This window comes from Danio rerio, chromosome 3, assembly GCF_052040795.2.
Source record: "Danio rerio strain M-AB ecotype USA chromosome 3, GRCz13ab, whole genome shotgun sequence".
Classification (NCBI taxonomy): domain Eukaryota; kingdom Metazoa; phylum Chordata; class Actinopteri; order Cypriniformes; family Danionidae; genus Danio; species Danio rerio.
In genome coordinates, this window is record NC_141023.1 from 19,670,411 (window position 1) to 19,695,452 (window position 25,042).

Genomic DNA, 25,042 nt, shown 5'->3' on the forward strand with positions numbered 1-25,042 from the left:
AAGATAGACTGAAACATAAAATTGCTGTGAATAAATAAGTAATCATTTAAACTTCACGTCATCTTCAAAAACACGCCTCGCATCCTTTGTTTCAAACCCAATTTTACAGGAACTCTCACCATAAACAAAACCTCTGAATAATTTACAGCTTTGCAAAAGATTTAAATCTCTGAATTTTAGTTTTATATGGCATCCCAAACTTTCACATAGGAAAAAGAGGAAAGTGATAAAAGTGCTTATAGCTTAATAAACCCAATCCATCAAGAAAAAAGCATTACTTCAGGGCTAAATTTAGACATTACTGTCAAGAAACTCGAGAAAGTATTATAAGTTCTTGAAACATTGATTAAACACAATATAAAAAAAGAAAAAGAGATATATGAAAGGTCATATCAAATTCGAATCCATGACATAAGCTGTGTCCAAATTCAAAGACTGCATACATTGAAAGCTGCATTTGAAGGTTGATTATGTCTCATTGTCATGACTCGTGACCAAGAGTGTCCCAATTCAAGGTTTCCTTCAATTTAAGCCTCAAAATTCATCATTTGTATCTGCACATTGAAGAATACAATGGATATGGATTGTTTTGGATCCTCCTAGAAATGTTCTTTCTCACAGAATTGGTTTAACCAAACCTAAAAACTCTGTCATCATTTACTTACACTTTACTTGCCACAAACCCATTTGAGTCTCTTTCCTCTGTTGAAAACAAAAAAGATATTGTAAAGAATGCTGGTTCTTAAAAATATCTTTTTTTGTTTTCAACAGAAGAAGGACACTCATTAGGGTTTAAAACTATATGAGGGAGAGAAAATAATGAGGTCATTTTATTTTTTTGAGGGGTGAACTATGCCTTTAAATGTTTCAGTTTGCTCGAACACCTTTAATGATTTAGAGGGTTTTGCATCTGAACTCTTAAGTTTTTTTAATGTGTAATTTTTTTTTAATTTAATCTAAAGCAAGGTTTTTTTCACAAATGGCCAATTTCCACTGGGTGGTACGATATGGTACGGTTCGGTACGCTTTCATGACCGTTTTTACTGTCAAAAGTTACCAAAAAGCAAACCATACCATATAAATTTTTAGGTATTCTTTAAGTCTGAGTTTTTCACTGAGGCCTTCGGACTGAGTCTCAATTTAAAAGTCCAAATCTGAATTTTAATCAATGTTCAATGCTGGTACAATTGAATTGACATTCAATTGAATTCATTTTAAAACATGTAAAAAAAAAACATGTATGTGCATAAGTCAACAATTAAAAAAAGATAATAGGATGCACTTTTGAATTTAAAAATACATTAACAACAAGTGCAAAAGGGACAAAATGATTTAAGTGTCAACAAGTTTTATGAACAAAGCACAACTTCCCTCTTCAAACTCCAAAATTCTTGTTACAAATCAAAAAGAAGAGATTTCTGGTGGATTGTAGAAGAATGAACATATAGCTATTTTTTGTAAATACATGACAACATCACGATTTAAAACTTTAAATATCTCACTTTCACTTTCATTCTGGACCCTCATTGAAAACCATGAAAAAACAAAACAAATGATTTAAATGTTTAACATGCTTTTATCAAAGTACGAAATCATCACTTTTAATATGTTACACACAATTAAAGCTCTTCAAAATGAAAAAAAAAAAAAACTATTTTAAAAAGACATAATCCAGCAGTCATTGACTTCTATTGTATCTTTGGTGTTATAGTTAGCAGTTAACAGTATTAATAATAATAACCAACATTCTTCAAAATACATTTTTGTGTTTATTTTTTATGTTTGTTTAACAGAAAGAAAGAAAAAAAACTTCAATTTAAGATTTTAACCAGTTGATAACAAATCGATTGTTAGTATATGTTCATTTTTAGGTGAACTATTTTCAGAAGCGATGTGTGCAAAAAGTGATAACGACAGATGTCACATTAATTGGGCAGGTTACTGCAGGTTAGAATGTCTCATTTCACACAGCTTGGTTTGGCCTTTGTGGACTTTGAAGGACTCACCTTTGAAGTCTGCGACCTTTAAAGGGTGCAGCTTCCCTCTGAATTGGGACACAACTAAAAATCTGCCATGTTTCCTCACAGCTAATCACCTGAAATGTGTGCTATGTCAACAAAGAAAATGACATCATACTGATTGACTGCATAATCTCAAACTCTTCAGTAGGTACTATCCTGACCTGCGTTGTCATTAGCCAAGTTTTTATCCACCTATTTTTAAAATGTTTTTTTTTTTTATATTGCATAAAAATGCTTAACAAAAATGGCAAGTTTATACGCTATGAATTTTAAAAATGCACATAAAAACTGCACAAAGCTGCATAAACTTTTTACCCAATGACAAAAAATACACATAAACTATGATGGAAACATATTTACTGATAAATTACAGCGTGCACATCAAAAAAGTCATGTTATTTCATCTTTTCAGATGGTGTGATAACAAAAATGAGAATGATGGGATGGCACTAATGGGCAACCCAATGGACTGACCACATTGCACAACATTGTTGTTCTGGTCATTCCAAAATCCCTTAGCCAAAGTCTGTCATCAAACTGTTTTTATCTTATAGAACTCTTGAGCGACTGATGTCCCAAAGAGTGGTCTCAAACATCTAAAAGCCAACTCACATTCATTGCGTTTAAGAGCAAGTTTTAGTGCAAGTACTTTTTTAAATTGGAAAAAAAAGGCCCACAGTGGCTTTTTCTTTCCAGAAAATTAAAATTTTTGTTTTGATATTTGGTTCCAGTCTATTAGAAAGTGACCAGCTTGTTCTGTTTACTGCTTGCTTGGAAACAGTGCTTTATTCTATTTTATGCGAATGCAAATTCCAATTTTGCAAATACAATTAATTGGATGCATGAATTTGGACATTCTGCACTCTTAAAATATAAATAAATGTTATTTTTGCATCAATAATTCTTTAAAAGTCCTTAAAAAAAGCATCTTTAGAGTTTAAAACTTTTCTTTTCACACAATGAAGACAAATATTTTTTGAGGAACCTTTTACTAAACGCTTCATTGGAGAAGCAAAAATGATTCTTCAACAGCATCACTGTGAAAACCTCCTTATTGTATTCTATATGGTAGCAAAGTATTTATTTTCTGATGCAGCCACTTAGACTGCACAGTATTCTGAAGGTTATTTCAATGTTGAAAGCAGTATAAAGTACAGTAAACTGAGATGCATTATGTACACAGTTGTGCCAGGTCTACTTGTGTTTAGGCTGCATGAATCATTGCCATTACACACACGCACGCACAGAAAGAGAGATCTCTATAACTCAATCTTGCACATTGTTCCTTTCCTTGATTACAAATTTTTCCTCTTTTGTCTGTTTTTTTAAAGCCTCGCCTCCTCACTGTTTTCAACTTTTTTTTGCCACTAGTGTCTTGTTATAATCATCATCAGTGACTAATTATAATTAAAGCACTAAAGACATAATCAAATTTCCCCAAAGTGATCATTAATAAAGTTTCTAAATTATGCTATTGTAAATGTCTCCAGTTTTACAACCCCTACAAAACATTTACATCCAACCAAATTATTAACAATTTAAAAAACAATATATATTGTAGCATTTGATCTTTTAGAAGAATCAGAAGCCTGTGCTTTCTCTGAGTCGGCTGTGCTCTAGTGGCTTTCTGTTATTGGTCAACTGAATACATTTTAAAAACCAAATGTGCAAAATTTTAGCTCCAATGATTTAATGCACTGTGAAATGAACAGAAACATGTTTTTGGCTTTATCATTTTACCAATAACAATCTTTGGAAGTTTGATTAAGATGGTTTTGGCAATGCAGAAAATTGCATCTCCTGAACAACAACATGAACCAAACTCTTCAGGTCTAAGATATAACTATAGTGTTTAAGGGTCAGAGTAGGCATTGTTTCTGGGCAACTTTAGTCTGTCATTATGTAAATTTGGTACAAATATGTAGTTTTGTGACTGGAATTACTGACGACTCATTCTTTCTTTTGGGAAACGGAGCAGTGGTGCTCTGAAGTTGGACACCCCCTCCCCACCCCTCCTGAGTTAAACAGTATCCCAGTCACACTTTGCAATAAGTTTAATGTATTTACTCACAAATAATGAGCAATACTTGTGCAGCATTTATTAACCATAGTTAAGCATTTACTAATGTATTATTAAAATCCTTATTCATGGTTGTTACATTAGTTAATGCACCGAGAGTTAAAATTAATTAACAATGAACAACTGTATTTTCTTAAAAGGTACTGGATGCAAGTTTTTGACTTTTCTAAGGTCTAAACATACTGATATTTAAGAAACATGCTAAGTGAACATTCTTGTTTAACTGAAAAACAATTCTGAAGTCAGATACTCTGCTTTGAAAATGTGGGTTACATGCCAGAACGCTGTCTTTGTTTTGGTCCCTTTAACCCGCCCAATGCCAGTTTAGCCAATTATATATCCACACCCTGGGTTGACTTGGTGGAAATCATATTTCATACATTCAGTCATGGAGCCTCTTAAATTATGCGTTTGTGATCGAAATGCAACCTTCGATGGATAGTAGCAGACTTCGAAATGAGATGCAGATTCAGAGTTCCACATGAGTTGGTTATTAATTAGCAAATAATATAAATATTATGAACGTAAACATTAGGTGAGCAGGTTACAGATTTGCTGTGATAAGCAATTTGGCTGTTTGCATCAGACGAAATATGACAGAAATTTAAATACAGCCATTCAGAAGCACAGAATAGTGCACTTACTGCACTCCAACGAAATAGTAAGGTTTATAATCTCATTAATACATATTAAACTATTTTAACATAATTAAATGTACATGCAGAATCACTGATATGTCTTGGCTTGCACTGAGTCACAGTTCTGAAGTTCAATTTCAAAGATCTGAGGTGAACTATCTGCTGCTGCTTTCAGTAGTATAGCAATAAATATAATGTAAAATGGCATTTAGACTCACATTATTAGCATTTAACACTGAATAAAGTACATGAGGTGTACCTGAGGTAAACATTGTCAGATTATTTAGTTGTTTATAAAAATAAACTTCAGGTGTTTGTTAGAGCAAAAACTTCTATTAATATGACAATATTCCTTCTATCACATGCTGTTGCTTTTATTGTGAACTCAACTTAAATCAGCCTTTAGGCTCGATAGTCAGGCCTGCTGCTCTTTATGTCATCAATCTGGCAACCTGCGCTTGCATGTGTTTTGAACCAGGTGTGCAATACCTAGTTCAACCACTGGGTGTCAAACTTACATACTGCACCTTTAACTAACATGAACAAATACTACAGCAAATGGATTGTTCATAGTTTGATCATTTTAGTAAATTCATTAACTCAGACAACCTTATTGTAAAGTGTTACCAGTATCCCTATCCCTGATGACTATGTCTGATAATTTTCTCCATCTCTCTCTTTCTGCAGGTGAGACGTTCTCTGCCACGTTCAGTCACACAGACAAATGCCAGGTGTGTACTGAGTGCACAGGCCTCATGAGAATGCAGACGCCCTGCACTGACTCCAATGACGCCGAGTGCGTGTGCAACTATGGCTACTTCATGAACGTGTTGAGCAGCCGCTGCGAGCCCTGCACTGTGTGTCCACTGGGTCAGGGTGTGGATATGCGCTGCGAACTGAACCACGACACAGTGTGTGAGGAGTGTCGGGATGAAACCTACTCTGATCAAGAGAACACGATGGACCCCTGCATGCCCTGCACAATCTGCGAAGAGGATACAGAGATACTGCTCAGAAACTGCACACCAACTGAAGATGCACTGTGTCACGGTGAGATAATTTACATATACAGTTGAAGTCAGAATTATTAGCCCCCCTTTGAATTTTTTATTATTTTGTTTAAATATTTCCCAAATTATGTTTAACCGAGCAAGGAATTTTCACAGCATGTCTGATAATGTTTTTTCTTCTGGAGAAAGTCTTATTTGTTTTATTTCGGATAGAATGAAAGCAGTTTTTAATTTTTTAAACACCATTTTAAGGACAAAATTAATAGCCCCTTTAAGCATTTTTTTTCGCGGTCTACAGAACAAACCATCATTATACAATAACTTGCCTAATTACCCTAACCTGCCAAGTTAACCTAAAAACCCAGTTAAGCTTTTAAGGGTGCTTTCACATCTATAGTTCGCTTTATTTGGTCCGGAACAAGGGCAATAAATGATACATTGTTGCATTTTCTGCCGTCTTTAAATTGTTTTTACAACACACTGCTGGTTTTGGTCCGAACCAGTTGGATAGAACCAAAATGCAGTCATCTGACAAAATCCACATCACTCATTGGCCAGATGTTATTGAACATTCATTGAACGTTCCTAAACTGCTTATCAGTTTGTCTGAATTCACATGCAGGAAAATGCCAATGAACTCCCGTAAATAAATAAACCGGCAGACACAAAATGTCACATTTTACTATGGAAGGACAACTGCGCTGACCGATTGTATCCCTGCTTTAGACAAACTATACATTTCGAGAATGAAGCGCAGCTGGAAAACAATGTTTTAATGCATCACACGTCACGTCAGGAGGAGGCTTGAATTAATTTAGCTAAACTGTGACATGTTTATCTAGTTTTCCCCTCTCTTTCTCTGACTGTTGGTAAAGCGTATCTGCCTATAGAATCAGTATGGACCTTCTTGGTGAAAAAGACATGTTTTGCCAAATAAACCAATGCATCTGATAATTTTCATTTCTTCAATATTGACCATAAAATGTTTTTTAAAAAATTTAAAACTGCTTTTATTCTAGCCGAAATAAAACAAAAAAGACTTTCTCCAGAAGAAAATAATATTATCAGACATACTGTGAAAAATTCTTAGCTCTCTTAAACATCATGTGGGAACAGCAAGCTTCTTTAATGCTTTTAAAAGAAGCTTACCAAGGCTGCATTTATTTGATCAAAAACACAGTAAATACTGTAAAATTGAGTAATATTACTACAAATAATTTAAAATAGCTATTGTTTTATCAAATGTTGTTTAAAATAAAATTTATTTCTGTAATTTAAAGCAGAATCTTGGCTCCAACAATCCTTTCAAAATTATTGGAATATAATGAGCTGCAGCTTAAAAAAAGCTGTACCATTCAGAAGTAACATTAAAATATGTTTACTTTTATTAATCAAGTTAAAAAGTGAAAGTAAAACATTTAAAACGTAAAAAAAGTTTCTACAAACACAAAAAATTGAGTAACAGGCACAATTTAATTTAGCTGAACAGTATATTATAATCATTTGAGGATCATGTAACACTGAATATTGGCGTATTGATGTTGACAATTATGCGACTTATTTAAATTCTAAACTTCATGCAATAAAAGAAAAAAATTGTAAAAACAGTTTTTTATTTTTATTTATTTTTTTGTTTTTACAGTATATTTAGTCAAATAAATGCAGCCTTGGTGAGCAGAGTAGGCTTCTTTATTTGGACCAGTACTGTAAACAGGCCATTTTCTTATCAAACATTAGATAATATCAATCAACCAATTTCATGCATATTTGAGCTGCACACGATAATGTAATCAGTATAGCATGTGCTCACTCACTAAGCAACTGCACGAACAACACAACCGATCACTCTCACAGTCTTTCTAACAGCTAATTTCTCTCAGTCTCAGTCATAATGTTTGCTTTCCTCCATGTGTTTAAAGCCCGGTCTGGGTCATTTCCGCATGTGTCTGCTTGTGGCCTAGCAGTTGAAAGGTCAAAGTGTAGATTGTTCAGTGCAAAGCCTTGTAGTTACAGAGGTCACGGCAGTCTAAAAGGTCAAACTCAGAGACACATGCAAACACACACATACATACATACACACTTCAATATGTATTTAAGTAGTTGTGTGGATTTTACAGGATTTATCAATTATTGATTTTTACAGCATGTGAGAGTTCTTCTTACTTTATTATATGACGGAAAACTCTAAATGTGGTTTATTGCTTTGGTAGTGATCTGGAAATATAACAATATAATATAATATTGTACAATATAATATAATATAATATAATATAATATAATATAATATAATATAATATAATATAATATAATATAATAAAATATATAATATTGTATAACAAAATGTAATATTATATAGTATATAATAATATAATATTGTATAATATAATATAATATAATATAATATAATATAATATAATATAATATAATATAATATAATATAATATAATATAATATTGCATAACAAAATGTATTATTATATAGTATATAATAAAATAATATAATATTGTACAATATAATATAATAAAATATAATATATAATAATGTATAAAAAGTGTAATATTATATAGTATATAATAATATAATATAACATTGTACAATATAATATAATAAAATATAGTATAATGTAATATAATATAATATAATATAATATAATATAATATAATATAATATAATATAATATAATATAATATAATATAATATATAATATTGTATAACAAAATGTAATATTATATAGTATATAATAATATAATATAATATTGTACAATATAATATAATATAATTTAATATAATATAATATAATATAATATAATATAATATAATATAATATAATATAATATAATATAATATAATATAATAATATAATATATTGTATAATATAACATATGATATTTATATAGTACACAAAATCTTCTGAAATATTTTATCTAGAATTTTTCTCTCTACACACACAATGCATGCACGCACGTAAAATCCTCTAAATGAAATGTTATCAGAGCTAAAAAGTTATCAAAAAAAGTATATTAACATTTCACTCAAATCCATACCTATAAATGTAGAAATACAGTATATCTAGATATATATTCAATAAAATGATGTTACTGTGCTGTATTGGATATTTGATATAGAATCACGGAAAAAAAACTTCAACTATTAGTAACCATTTGCTGACACAGATATGAATATGGATATAGATTAAGTTTAAACTGTGAGGTAATATGTCATATTATTACTTACTAAATACCTTCTTTTCCTCAAAGCTTTCTCCACAAACCAACTAAACATACAACCAGCTAAACTTTTAGTTTTTTCCCAGTTAGCAGTGTAGTTTGACCTAAGGTTACCTTAGAAATACTGTGACCAGCTACTGAAGTGCTCTATTCTAGTACTCGATTACACACACGCACACGCTCAAGCAAACGCACAGAGAAAGCTCTGTTTCTATGGCAGGAGTAGGCATGTAATGTGGCGTGTCATTGGATTAGTGTGCTAGCACTCGGCGGTGGGACCGTCTGATGTCTGAAGCCTGGGGGCTCAGTGTGTGTGTGTGTGTGTGTGTGTGTGTGTGTGTGTGTGTGTGTATGTGTGTGAGGGTCATTATAGCTCCTGCCACTGAGAATGATTGGGCTAGATGTGTCAGTTTGAGGTTTGGTGTCGGCTGTGGCTCTTTGGTGTGTGTCACACCCGCTATTAACATCTGTCTCAGGTAATCTGATCACACACTCCTCGATACAGGTGTAAATGTGCGTCTAAACCACTAGTTATCAGAATACTCGAGCTAGGGATGTCCCGATCAAGTTTTTTGCCCTCAGATCCAAGTCCGAGTCATTTGATTTTGAGTATCTACCAATACCAAAACTCAATCCGATACTTTTATAATACATAAAAAAGAATAAAGAAAAGCGAAGAAACAGATCCAGGATGTTTCCTAATTTTTATTTAATTTACCTTATTTTAACATTTAATAACTGTATTAACAAACAGAGCACCTCTGTGAGGGAGCTTCAACAATCAGGTAATAAATAACATCAATTCTTCACTTTAGGACTTTCGTGCAACAGTAAATATTTACATTTACATTTAGTCATTTAGCAGACGCAATTTACACAACTATTAATGGCTCATTTCCACTGAGTGGTACGGTACGGTTCGGTATGCTTATATGTCCGTTTCCACTGTTAAAAGGCGTACCGAACCAAACCATACCGTACCACTTTTTCGGCACCCTTTCGAAAGGGTCCCAAACACAAGAAAGGGTACCAAAAGGCAGAGCCAGACGCGCAGCTGAACGCTATTGGTTTACAGAGATACGTCATTGGCTTAGGCAACAAGCCAGAATGTAAACAAAAGACCCGCCATGTTTGAAATACACAGCGAGAGATTACAAACGCGAGAGTGACACATTCAGAAAGAAAAGGACAAACGCGAGAGTGAAGCGTGGAAAAAAGGGGAAGCCAAGGAGCACGGTATTTCTTCAGCAAATGTGAACAAACTGCCTTGTTTTAATTTTTATCACCACCTTTTGGACTAATATGAACTAGGAATGATGGAATGACTCTCTAACAGAGGCTACATGTACTGCTGAAGATTACGGTCACAGATGAGAGGTTTTCACTGACTGTAGGCTATACTTTGTGTTTTTTGAACCTAATCAAAGAGCTTAGAATGACCAAGAGGCAACACTCTGGTGTAATTTGGGAAAACAGCCACTAGAGGCGGCCATTTTGGAATGAAAACTCCAATAGAACAACAGTATATTATAAGTCTGTTAAATAAACTATTAAAAGTGCTGAGGATTGTGATAGTAAGTGTTGTATTGTCGTCTTTCAGGTTGTATCTCAGCTTTAATGCGCTTTTTAAATAAATAAATAAAAAACAAAGCAGCTGCTTGCCATCGCGACAGTAATGAGATCCAATGGATGGCCGACCACTTTCACTCCAAAATGGCGGAATCCGGGGCTGTTGCTGGGCGCTGCTGTTGCAATGGAACGTTCTATTGAGTGTCGCCTCTTGGTCATTCTAAGCTCTTTGACCTAATTAAGGACGAAATGTCTGCTGTGTGTAGTTCTTCTCTAGTTGGTAACATATCGGGGACTGTAAGTGTCTGTATGTGTTCATATACATCATGCTCGCTCGAGCAATAAAGCTGCACAGGTTGCTCACATATCATAGCATGACGTGCAAACAAGGCATAAGAGCAACAATGAATAAGTGCTATAGGCACTAGGCTATAAGTTTCAGGTATGTAAAGAAAGTGCATAAATATTAAACAAATCTAAAATAAAAACAAACAGCACCTCAACTTAAAATACCCGGCAGGCAATCCCAATTATACATATCTCACAGTTTTCTATATGGCAATGTTGCTGTCAACTTTATAATACCTCCAGTCCGCAGACATACTCGCGCTTTCCGCTTCAAGCTGCTTCTGTGTTCTACTTACTAACTGACATTTAACCAATAGCATCTCTGCAACAAAGTGATGTTATGCCGCACGCGTTGCCGTTTCTGTGTGAAGTCAAGAAAAAGGTCTTTCTCTGTGCCACCGCATAAGGTGGTAACGTTCAATTCCGCTCGTGACTGAAACTGTGTGATCTGGCCCGATTTCCGATCATCTGATCAGATCTGGACATCCCTAACTCAAACCCCGTTCAGAGGTACTTTGATTTCATTGTTTCAGAATACACTTCACTGCAAACTTTTTTATAGTGTAAAAGAAATGATACTTAACTTTACGGTAACATCTACAATATTAATATTATTAGTGTTGGAAGCTACAGTTTCAACACTTCTCCTCTAGCTCTGTCCTGAAGATAATGTGATCGCTCTTTGTGTGTTTGGTTACAGCACAGAGCTGTCTTGTTCTGCCATATCACACACACAGTCATAAAGACAGAGATGACCACCCTCAGCGAGTGCCACTTTATCATGCTTAAAATGACCTTATACGTGCCCTTTACCGCCTCTCTCCACCATCCCGCTCTCTCTGTCTGTGCATCTCTGACCCTTTCATGTCTGTCCATCTCTCTGACGGCCAGTCGTTTATGTGCCCCCTTGATGAGAGGGGCATTTTGAAAATAACTTCTTTCATGAGACTGACCACAGTCAAGAGTCAAAGGCGCACATATGCCTGAATGACCAGTCTCTCTCCACGCTGGTGGTCCATGATTCATGGTGATTCACTTCCTGTGGCTCATAGGCATTTAACTGGCATGTGTCTGTGAGTGTGTGTGATAGAAAGAGAGAGAGATGTGCTGAGCTCCTTCCTTTGTTGGATCGATAAGGCCGCTGGAGTTTCTTACACTCAGGTTTCAATCTGTGACCTCTAACGCGGATACTGCATCTCTCACACACACACATACACACACATTCAGATACATATCAGACCAGTTTTTCCTTCCCTTCTGAAGCTTCCTTCATTCACTCTATTCCTGCTTCATTTGGGGTTTCAGTCTTCTAGATTTGTCACTTTATCTGCACTTGTTATTATAGATAGACTGCCGTGATAAGTAGGGGTGGGAGAAAAACTATTTGTGATTCTTTCTCTAATGATTCTGAATCGATTTTGTTTTCAAATTAGATTGTGATGATGTGGGCCTTGTGGGCATAATTAGTGAAATAATAAGCGTTAAAATTAGGGTTGGGTACCGAAACCCAGTTGCCATAACTGGTATGCACTGGACTGAATCAGCATATGAATTTTGGTGCCTAATTTTGGCACCACTGATGCTGCAAAAAGGATGTAAAAAAAAAAAACATCAAGCAGGTGCATCAAAAGCACACATAGGTACGCTTGGTGTCACATAATTTTTAAACATTTAATTCTAAACGACTTTGAGGGATACGGACTATGTTGGCGATGTATCCGCTGAACGATTCCCTTTATCAACATGTACAATCGCATTTATCAAATCTGCTCAAACTAAGCATTCTAAAGTATGGCTATATTTTACAAGCAAGGATTCTGACACCTCGACGTGCAACAGATGCTTTACAAAAGTTGGGTGTAATGGGGAAACACGTCAAACTTAATAAAACATTTGAGAGCTCATGGACTCAACTTAAAGGCAGAGGAATGTCTTTGACAGCTTGTAACATCATCTGGCACTTTAAATGACTACGTTTACATGGACACCAATACTCTGATTTAAATATGATTAAGACAACACTCTGATTAATGCTGTACTCACAGTAGGTACAGTTGCCTCGAACCGGGCCAAAGCACGCTTGTCCCCCCTCCCGTCTCCCCCGATGACCCGCGCTCACACCATATCGGGCCTCGGCACGCTTACGTCATCGCTGCTGCGCTGTTCAGAAGCGCTCTCTATGGCAAGCCTTTTTAGCATTTAAATCTTTGTTCTGACTCCATAAATATATTTAGAGATAATATATAGAGATATCTCTAATTATATTTTAACTAGTCATAATTATAATTCGACTAGTCAGAATAACAATTAGAGATATCCGCAATTGCAGTTGTACTAGTACGAAATCAGATTGGAGATATCTGCAAATATATTATGACTAGTCATATTCCTCCATAGACTTCCATTGAAAAATATTTGCAGATATCTCTAAATAAGTTTTGACTCGTCACAATTGTAATTAGAGATATCTCTAACTGAGTTTTTACTAGTCATAATACATTTGGAGATGTCTTTAATTCGTCATATTTAGAGATATTTACAAATATATTTGAAGATATCTCTAATAATTTACTAATAGTCAAATTACAGTTGTAGATATCTTGAATTGGATTTTTGACGAGTCAAAACTCAGTTAGACATATCTGCAAATATTTTTCAAAGGAAGTCAATGGAGGAATATGACTAGTCATAATATATTTGCAGATATCTCCAATCTGATTTCGTACTAGTACAATTGTAATTGCAGATATCTCTAATTGTCATTCTGACTATCCGAATTATAATTATGACGTCAAAATATAATTATATCTCTAAATATATTTATGGATAGTCAGAACAAGGTTTAAATGCTAAAACGGCTTGCCATATGCTCTCACCCAGTAGCACAGTGGAGATTTCTCTAGTTATATCCTTACAGTCGTTTGTTATGCAGTGACATGCAGTCAAATATTTCGCCAAACAGTCCTTAGGGATGCGGTGACACGCAGTCAGATATTTCACCGGACAGATCCGCCACTTTTGGCGCTCATAAACAATCATAAAGCCCTCGTGCTGCAGGAATGAGGAGGTCTGCTAAAGGCGCGCAGCTGTCGTGCTGTGAGGAGTTTGCGTCTTTAATAAACTACGGCAGTTTGCGATCACTGAACAGTAAGAATGATTAATAAATCCATATGAAACAGCCCCTTAAAAGTCACGTCTCGCTTTCGGTTTCGGGCTTTGGCGTGTTTTGCACTCACACACAAGCGTACCGCGTCAAAGCCCAAGTGATCCGCGCTCAGGCACACCTCTTCCAACCGGGCCAGGGCCGGCCAAGTGAACCGTGCTTGAGCCCGATTCAGCGCACTCACACTTCTCAAACGATCCGGGAAACGGGCCTGGGCACGGTACGGATGGCATAGTGTGAGTAGGCCCTAAGAGTCTACCATGTAAACAGACAATTTTTTTGCTAAGAAACTAGGATTGAAAGATCTGTTCCGACTCTCTGTGATCAGCTGCATCTCAAGAATGAGTTTTACAAGTTTAAAACATTTTTAAAACAGTGCATGTTTGTAATAAAGACAGCAAAATTGGTAAGTAATTCATACCGCTACAATCACCACAGCCATACAGTGTTTGTACAAAAATAAACAAAGATGCTTCAAACATAAGCATGATCTGATGAAACCGAAACCTAATAGACACATTCTGGAGATACCAAAGACTTATCTTACATCTTGTAAAAGAGGTAAAATAGGAGCTCTTTAATAAGAAATTGGTGCCCTAAATTCTTTTGGAATGGAAAGACAATACATTTAAATTCAAACTAGTTAGAGCTTTCTGTTTCATTCAAATAAGGTAACAGGCTAAGGCATTCTACATCTTGATTTTCTTTCTCTGAAACTATTTGAGAGTTTCATAGGCTGTATTTTGGATCATTGTCTTGCTGAAATTTATTTACACTCAGGAAGGGCAGAAAGTTGCTGAAGAACTACTGAGAGATTTCAGCTGCTGTCTGGGCTTTCCATTCATTTCTACACCTCCCCTTCTTCATGTGTTTAATACTTTTTCGCTGTGTCATTTCATTTTATCCTTCATAATTTCATTTGTAAACTAATAAGATTTATTTTCTTTTCATTTATGGATTTCTTTGGTTGTTACCAACGTTCAAGGAAAATTTCAAGTCAACAGCACCTTTAGAAATATGTTTACTGAGAAAAATGGTGACATGTTCAATAATTATTTCCCCAACTGTATATACTGTAAGCTACACAAAACAAATCTAAACTATAGCAAACATACGCATACCTACATAATAAAATAGCTTCGGATTTGTCAACTTTCCGATTTTTAATGCGACTTTTAAATAACAAATCCTTGTTTAAGACAGATTAATAAGTGTGTGTGTATGTGTGTTAATGCCTCCTGCTAGTGTAATTACTGCCGCTAATCAGAGCACTTAACAGCAAAGCTTCTGTTCATTCAGCCATCCATCCGTTCACACACACACACGCACACACCCATCAGGCTCTTATCGCTCCCCCTCCTGTCTATCACACACACAAGAAGAGAATATAAGGGTTGCTGTGTGCCTGTGTGTGTGTGTGACAGTCTTTCGAGAGTGTTTTCTGTTAGATAAAGACAACCATTCTAACAAACTTGAAAAGGGTTGCCAGATAAGCATAAAAATCCCTTCTAAAAAACAGCACAGCGAGAGGATGAGAATACAGACTCCTCATTAAAGACGGCGCCCAGCTGAGGGTTAACAAGCACTTCACACTTGGCATCTCATCCCAAAATCGCTTAGTTAAAAGGGAAAAATGGCATCAAATAAAGCCTGAAGGATTTAAAATTGTTAACCTTTGGCTCAGTTGAGTTTAACAGGCTCAGTCCAATAAAAGCGATGACTCGTTTTTACACAGGTTTCGAGCTCAGACAGGCCGAAAAACTCATGTTGGCGTGTCAAAGTTTTACATATATATATATATTTTTTTTAAATCATAGGGACAGAGAAAATAAAAGAGCTTACAGAAATCGTTCAAGTTTTAGTGCACACTTGGTCAGACATAAATGAATGAATGAATGTGAACAAAGAGGGTGGAGATGGACTAAAAAAAGACCGACAGTTAGTGAAAGAGACTGATAAAGAAAAGAAAGAGGGGCGACTGCACAAGTCTTCAGATGCCCACGAGTTTGAAGAGGTGTTGAAGATAAGAAGACTGCGTGTTTGTGTTTGTCTGTCTGCAAACCAATCTAAAAAACACTGTCCTTGAATTAATTGTTTAAACAGCTCTCAACTTTCAATATTCAGACATGACTTATGTTTTACAGAAACATCATAAACTATAAACAGAAGCTAAGGTGGTAGATATGTTTTGGAATAGACTAGCTGGTTTCAAACAGGATTTTAGAGCATAGTAGCTGGTCAGTCAGCAATAGCTTAGAAAAAGACAAGTTTATCCAGAGTGACTTCAAACAGGACTGTCAGCTAAATGGTAAAGCAAATTAGCAAGTTCAATTATTAAATAGGCTTAAATTAGCTTTGTTTGTGAATTGCTTGTCTAATTTTAAAGTTGATTTAAATCAATCTCGCATCTTCACAAAGCAGCTGGTTTTAGAAAATAGTGGTTGGTCAACCAGGAACTGACCAATTTAGGATGGCAAATAACAGACTTGAGCTGAATGTTCTGGAAATGCAGAAGAGTACTCATGGATTTGAGGATTTTTGATTATTTAGTCAGGGATTTGATGTTCCAGATGGGGATGGGAAGATCCACCAGCTAGGAACAGTGAATGAGAAGGTTTCGGATGAGATAAACTGTACATTTGTAATTACTTGAACTTGAGGCAAGCTGAAACCAGTATCCAGTACCAAAGTGTGTTTTAGAATGAGAATGCTCCTAGCCCAGACTGGGGTTTTTATTGCGTTTCAGAAAAATGCACTCGTCCCACACTTTACAGCCTAAAACATATGATATTTGACCATTCACACTCAATGGGCATGCACATATTTGCAAGCAACTTGTAGTCTGCCAGTTCTATAATGGTGATATGAGAGCTGCTCGACAAATAAGTGAATGATACATAACTCACTGAAGCTAAGCTGGGCTGAGCCAAGTCATCACCTGGATGGGATGCACTGCAGCGTGTTTTGAGCACATCAACCCATATGAGAGCTGTGCACATCGGACTGTTCATCAAGGATTAAATCTCCCTATATTTGTTAAACGTCATATTTAATTAATCTTATTGTCTACTTCTAACGACATATTTCCCGATTTCGGTCTATAGAATATGTTACTTGTTCTCAGGTAATGGGTTTTGTCTGAGCGCAAAAATAAGTTAGGTTAATATCTTAATTAATGTAACCATGTACACTAGGGTTGTCCAAACTCAGTCCTCGATGGCAGGTGTCCTGCATAGTTTAGCTCCAACCTTCTTCAACACAACTGCCTGAAAGTCTAGTATACCTAGAAAGAGCTTGATCAGCTGGTTCAGGTGTGTTTAATTAGGTTTGGAACCAAAATATGCAGGACAGTAGACCTCCAGGACCGAGTTTGGACACCCCTGATGTAAACTGATTCAAAATATATGGGATACTTGTATTTTTGTACAGGTTGTCTAAAATCTGTCAAATAAAATATTAAATTCAATTCAATCTGTTTCTCCAAACTAAGGTGCAATTTTACACAAGTGCATTTTTACTTTAAAATGCATATGTTTTGTTATGGTTATGCTTGGTGGCCACACTACTTTGGCATATTTAAACCACAAAAAAAAAATAATAATAAAAATTGAGCATTTTGAAAATGTTAAAGACCTCAACTTAGTTTGAAAAAAGATGGACTGAGCCATACTTTTCAAAATGAAGGTTTGGCTATCTACAATCATACTTTGATTGGTTTTCTGTAATTATGGCGTAATGTTCCATGATTTGTCAAAAGTCTTTGTTTTTGTCCTATCTACACATTCTCCAATTTTACAGAGATTTAATTAAACAAACCATTATCATAGTGCTGATCTGGTATGTGCCTTCTATGGAGGATTTGTATTTCCATCAATGTCTTCCTAATGTTTTATCTAGAATAATCTGTTACTAATTAAAACAACCCGTGCCCCCCTCCTTTTTTCAATTTTCCTTTTTCCCCTTTAGTGTTGTTTTTCCTTTAAGTTGAAAACAAAGATTGAAGAATAAAATATGATTGTGATGTATTATATTGTCACATTTTTGTTATAAAGTGCCCTATCATACACCTAGCGCAATAAGGCACAAGAGGTGTTTTGAATGATTTGTTGGTATTTTCAGATCAGCAAAACCCTAATTTTCACATTCTTGTCCACGAAAGTAAAGTAGAAGAAAATTAAAATAAAGAAAAACTAAAGAGGCCGAATGGAGGAGGCTGGTTCTTTATCCTTGTACTGCAGATGGTCTGTTTAGCTGTTTTCTCGCTCATAAACATTCAGTTTTTCCACTTCCACAAAGATACCTGCATAACCATAACAAATCCTAAGTGTTTTAATACAAAAATGCACTAGTGTAAATGGCACCGCAGGATTTGTTGAAGAGCAATTGTGTTGCAGCCTTATTCTGAATCATTTGTACAGGCTTGATTGCACATAATGGAAGTCCGACCCAAAGAGCACCTCATCTCCAACACAATCTACAAGAGCTTTCAAAATCCCAAAATATCATCCATGTAAATTAGGAGTGCTGTTTTTTTTTTTTTTTTTCATTTTGTTGCAAAATATGGCACCTCTGAATACTCAGTAGTTGCTTTGTCGAAATCAAAAATAAAACAGAGAACGAAGAGGTTTTCGGTTTCAGCATTTCTCAATCCGTCACGCACATGTACGCTCTGGAATAGTTCAGAGAATGAGAATATTCTAGAGAGCCATGTTAAGACCTCATGTTGAGCCAGATCAAACTCTGTCACCACCAATTTTACAGCCACGAAAGAAATGAACCATAACAATCTCCACTCCGTTCTGGAATCTTTCTTTCAGGAGGAGTGAAGAGTTCAACAGGAAAGCAAGGGAGATTTTGTGCCTCTGTGTGTGTGTATAAAGTGCAACAGTTGGGTTCCCTTAGTAAAAATTCCATTCATTTCCTCCACAGAAATTGATTTTGTTCTGTATTAAAACGTCCAACACATACTGAATAAACGACTTAAATAGTAAAGTCAATAATGCATCTTTTTTGTTTTTGAAAAGCTTCATTGGATGAATAATTTATTATTAAAAGCTATAAAGTACTAGTTTGTAATGTAAATAATGCGTGTGATAAAAAGCGAGGGAAAAACAGAATGGGAAAAATACTTCCGGCACAAAGGCTTCGGAAAAAGTGGACGGCCTCTATTGTCCTCTATAGGGAACTGGGAGAAGTTTATGGGGGGATGCCTTTCTATAAATTATGCATCAAATCAATAAAGAGAGGAAGACAGATAAAAAGACAAATAGTGCCTTTAGTGGGTGAAAAGGGCCATATATCATGTAACACCATCCAGACAGCGATTGGTCAATTTCACAGCTTCCACTAACGGTCTCATTAGGTTCAGTTCAATATCCCATTTGCATTTTAAATTACATAACTATAATAGAGTGTGAAACCTGTTTAGAGTGTTTTTCCCTATAAGTTTGAGTGTATATACCTAATGTTTGTGTGACCGTCTCTCTCTCTCTATCCTAGATCCACTGAGTCCCACCTATCCCACTTCCACGGGTGATTCTGGTTCATTTGACACTGATTTAGATCGTCTGTGGAGCCCTAGCCCTGGAGATGATGCCACCACACCCAAACCCAGCTCCCCTCACTTCATTGGCAGAGGGCTAAATGAGAACCTGATCCCCATCTACTGTTCTATCCTGGCTGCAGTTGTGGTCGGCCTCCTGGCGTACATCATTTTCAAAAGGTGAGCAAAAGCAGTGCAAAAAAATCATAGGCCTTTATTGCTTTTAGACAAAGGTTATAGCATTCAACATTGTGGCGGTCTGTAAGACTTTTAGAAGACTCTTAGGTTTACAAAGGCGGCATTTGTTTCATCAATATTTGTATTTTCAAATTTATCCCTGGGATAGCAAAGCTGGATTTTTGACAGTTGTCAATGTCACACGAGTGTTTAGAAATCTTTAGATTATGATGAATTAATGGACAAGAAACATTAAGGTTTGTTAATTTTTGCTATAAACAAATAAAGTGCTACCTAATATTTCTGTAAATTTTAACTAAATATAATGATTTTCCCCTGAATTCTTAAAAAAAATAAATGTTTAAATGAGCATTTATTATTTAAAATATATATGTTGGACGTCATTTTTGCTCAATTTAATGCATTCTTGCTCAATTATTTCTTGCTCAAGTAACAGTTTCATTCAAAAATTTCATGTAGGGCTGCACAATTAAAAAGATCACAGTCTCGATTCGACCCTACACACAATTTTAATGTAGCTTTTCTACGATTCAGCCAATTATATTTTCAAGGTTAGGAGAGAAGCGTAAAGGCGGTCAAACAAGTCTTCACATTGTTTTATATTTGTTGCTTAGCAACATCGGCACCTCCAAAGGGAGTTAAAAGTGTCACATACTGTATTTATAAGGTATAATTCACCCAAAAATGTAATTTCTCTCCTAATGTAATGATGTATCCCCGGCTGAGAAATCACACATGAGCTGACTCACTGTTTGTTTTCTACCGAGAGGATGTTTTACCATATGTTTAGGAATAGCAATAATTATAGCCTACTCATATTAACCTTTATTATACATCTACATAACAGTGAAAACAAATTGTGATCTTGATTTTAAGTAAAAAAATCGTGATTCTAATTTTAGCCAGAATTTTATGTACATATTTTATTTTCCCTACACTTTGTTGATCCCCTTTAGATATTTGGTTGTCTATAAACAACTATAACTGCAGCTGCATGTTAACTAATGCACATTACACTGTTTCATATCTGCTGACACTTTTTGATTTATTTATCAAGTGTTAATTATTTGACCAAATCATCCAATTATAATACACTGGAAGTGAACTGACCTATAGTTGCGTATTATCAGTCTAATATGACAGCTGATTTGAATGTTATCGCTTGACTGAATGAGCGTTATCAGTGGTTATCAGCTGATAGATATATGCCAGTAGTGGCCTTCTGCCCCTACTAGTAGGCTCAGAAGGCCGTTATCATCCATCCACATGGGATAGCTACAGATCACATATGACTGCGGCCGAAAGTTTACAAGAATTATTTATATTATTTATTAACTTTCCCATTTATTGTATTTTATTATTATCTACCCCTACCCCAAACCCAACCGTCACAGTAATGCAAAAACAGATCTGGAGTCTTCTCTATTAGAATAGCTGATTAACCACGATAATTATTTATATTACTTATTACTTTTCCTATTAATTGTATTTTATTAATGTCTACGCCTAGCCCAACCCTAAACCCAACCATCACAGTAATGTAAAAACAGATCTGAATCTGGTGTCTTCTCTATTAGTATAGCTGACTAATCATGTGGATGGATGATTACAGCCTTCTTAGCCGACCAGTCGGCGCAGAATGCCCCCGGCCCATATCTATCAGCTGATAACCACTGTTAAAGCCGATTCAATTCAGTGATAACATTTGAAATGGGTGAATATGACCATGAAATTAACCAATTCGTTTTTTTCGTCGCAAAATTCTTCATATTAAAGAGATAGTTTACGCAATAAAGAAAAGAACCTCATTATTTATTATCCCTCGTGATTGTAAACATTTATGTGTTTCTTTCTTCTGTTGAACTGTTGAAAAATCATTGAGAAGTCAATGGGTGCCGATTGCCAGCATTTTTCTAAGTATCTTCCTTTGCGTTCAACAGAAACTCAAACAGGTTTTGAACATATGAAGAGTGAGTAAATGGTGGCAGAATGTTTATTTTTGAGTAAACTACCCCTCAAACAAACAAAAAAAAAAATTGTAAAATATTAAAAGACTAAAGCTGTGTCTAGAAAAAAAAATCCACTACTAGCATACACAAGTGTTTGTTGTTGCATCTGAAAGCAGCGGATGTTTTGCTGTCTCTCATTACATTCATTTGTACTGTACGTGTGCATCTGTGTCTTCCAGGTGGAACAGCTGCAAGCAGAATAAACAGGCAGCTAACAATCGCGCAGCCACAGCCAATCAGACACCATCTCCAGAAGGGGAGAAGCTGCACAGTGACAGCGGCATCTCAGTGGACAGTCAGAGTCTGCAGGAGCAGCAGGCGCAGACACAGACGCAGGCACAAGCGCAGGCCCACACACAGCTTCATGCAGCAGAGCAGATCGGTAAGATCACAACTCCATTTTTACAAGCCTGTACATGTACACTGATAACTAAAAATTGCAAACTAATAACCCAGCATTCTTTCAATTTCCTTCGGCTTAGTACTTTATTTATCAGGGGTCGCCACAGTGGAATGAACCACCAACTATTCCGGCATATATTTCATCCAGTGGATGCATTTCCAGCTGCAACACATTGCTGGGAAACACCCATACACACTCACATTTACACGCACACAGTCATACGAATTTAGTTCATCCAATTCACCAATAGCAAATGTCTTTGGCAAACCTATAGCCAGCTTCAATGGGCTGGTACACTAAACGTTGAGCTCAAAGTAGGCTACAGTATATAAACGTCCTAGAGTTTTCATTATTTAATGTCTTGTCAAACCTATTGTGTTTTTAATCAATGTCTAAACCTACACCAACCTGGCAGAAGCCTTATGTGTTATATTAATGTCTACTACACCTACACCATCCCTAAACCCAAACTTACAGTATTCTGTTGTGTTTTATTAATGTCTACTACACCTAAACCATCCCTAAACCTAAACTTACAGTAATCTGTTGTGTTTTAATAATGTCTACACTTCTACCATCCCTAAACCCAGCTTGTTTGTGGTATAAGTCCCTTCCACTTGGAGGTCTCTAGGCTGCAGCATTGCCTACTTGAAGTTAAGGCCATGGTATACTAAAAAAGTTAAAGAATGTACTGAAATGATGTAATTCTGTCAAATACCTGGCAGTTGAAAACAGCTCAACAAAGCAAACTTTTTAGAGGAGTTTGTCTTGGCTCCTTAACACCTTTGAGCTACCATTGGTCCACAGTGATTGGAACTAAATGTGATTGTCTGTGTGATACACTTCTGTGCTGTGGATTTCAGCCTTTTGGGATCCATTATACTATCAATTAATATTCAGAAATAGAAAGTTTAATCTTGATATTTGTGATTTGATTGAGAATCATTCATATTTGCATCGCAAAGCATCTAAGAACCAAATTCCCCTTTACTTTCACTGGAATATTTAAATGTAAATAAATATGATTCAATCTGATCTTTAAATGAAAGCAAAGAGCTTAAAATCACCAAGAGGCGACACTCAATAGAACGTTCCATTGCAACAGCAGAGGCCAGCAACAACCCCGCAATTCCACCATTCTGGAGTGAAAATGATCGGCCGTCCAATGGCAAGCAGCTTTTTTTTTTTATTTAAAAAGTGCATTACAGCTGAGACACAACCTTAAATACGACAATACAACACTTCCTATTCCAATCATCAGCACTTATAATAGTTTATTTTACAGACTTATAATATACTGTTGTTCTATTGGAATTTTTATTTCAAAATGGCCGTGGCGGCATCTAGTGGCTGTTTCCCAAATCGCACTAGAGTGTCGCCTCTTGGTGATGCTATGCTCTTTGGCGAGAGTAAGATTCTTGTAAAAGAGCACTACCTTGATGTTTTAAATCAGTTATAATTAGGAAAAGTTGTCACTTTAAGTTATCACACTCCAGATATCTAAACTTCAAGCTTTCCCTACTCAGGGTTTCGGCAGGTTTCATCAAGTTAAATTTAATTCGGTAACATTATAATAATTAAACACTATGAATAATTTATTAAGCATTAGCAAATAGTCAATTCATCATCTGTTAAGCATTTACTCTACATTAATAGACATTACTAAGTAGTTTATAAATGCAGCTACAAGTGCAGTATTCTTGACTTTCAAAAACACATTTGTAATGTGCTCAATGAATTTATTTTTTATACTTTGTTACTAAGTAATTTTTCATTACTAAATTTAGTATTGCATTGCAAGGCTTAACTATGTTAATTAGTTTAACTGGACGGGTAATTGGGCAAGTTATTGTATAACGATGGTCTCTTCTCTTGACTATAAAAAAAAAATAGCTTAAAGGGGTGAATAATATTGACATTTAAATATTTAAACATTTAAAACTGCTTTTATTTTAGCCGGAATAAAACAAATAAGACTTTCTTCAGAAAAAAAAATATTGTCAGACGTACTGTGAAAATTTCCTTGCACTGTTAAACATCATTTGGGAAATATTTAAAAAAGAAAAAAAGAAAAAAAATCAAAGGGTGGCTAATAATTCTTACTTCAACTGTATATAGTTTATTATCAGCATTATTTCTCCAAATATTATACAGCATTTTGATTGTACCACCCCTACTCAAACTGCGTGAAATGAGAACAAGTTTGTGTAATCACGTTTACATGACCACATTCATTCTTGTCTAATTAAGCCTAATTGGGTTAAAAACATTCATGTACACAAACTCATATCCATTTTTGAGCCAAGTTAGCATCAAACGATGTGCCTTTGTACAATGCATTTTACAAATATCCACCCACACTTCTCATTCCTCTTGTGTGTATCTTCAGCATCTCTCTCTCTCCATTCTATCTCATATCTTCTTTTCACGCTCCACTATATTATACACTTGGCATTTCCATGTAAGGCTGGCTGGGGATGGCAATGCTGACACGTTTATCATTCACATCTCAAAAGGAACACACAAGTGGAGAACAGCAGAGATATACACACGCGCAAACCCTGAAAATAAACCCAAGACATGCTTTCGTGCATTCCAGAGAAATCTCCAAATCGCTCATGTGCTGTTCAATAATATTTAAAAGAGCGATTACAGTCCTGTCGTAGCCTCATGGCACACTGACGCCATCGGGACAAGACAGGGAGGGATTACAAGCCAACAATAAAGTGGGCATGTTGATTCAACCTGCTGCAAAGTGCAGGGCAGGATGTCAAACATGTTCACCAGGGACAAATGGCCTCAGTTTGAAGAGCATTAAATGTATGCACATAGCT

At 35.6% G+C, this 25,042-nt stretch overlaps 1 protein-coding gene and 1 long non-coding RNA gene across 4 annotated transcripts in view; one reads left to right on the forward strand and one right to left on the reverse strand.

Annotated features, from left to right (window-relative positions):
- The window catches only part of LOC141381177 (uncharacterized), a 250,631-nt gene that overhangs the window by 34,023 nt on the left and 191,566 nt on the right, over positions 1-25,042 (reverse strand). The window lies entirely within an intron of this gene.
- The window catches only part of ngfra (nerve growth factor receptor a (TNFR superfamily, member 16)), a 73,344-nt gene that overhangs the window by 29,467 nt on the left and 18,835 nt on the right, over positions 1-25,042 (forward strand). Inside the window, exons 3-5 of the mRNA XM_087244213.1 lie at positions 5,427-5,789; positions 19,556-19,778; positions 21,985-22,187. Coding sequence (XP_087100339.1) covers positions 5,427-5,789; positions 19,556-19,778; positions 21,985-22,187 — 789 coding nt within the window. The remainder of the gene's footprint in view (positions 1-5,426; positions 5,790-19,555; positions 19,779-21,984; positions 22,188-25,042) is intronic.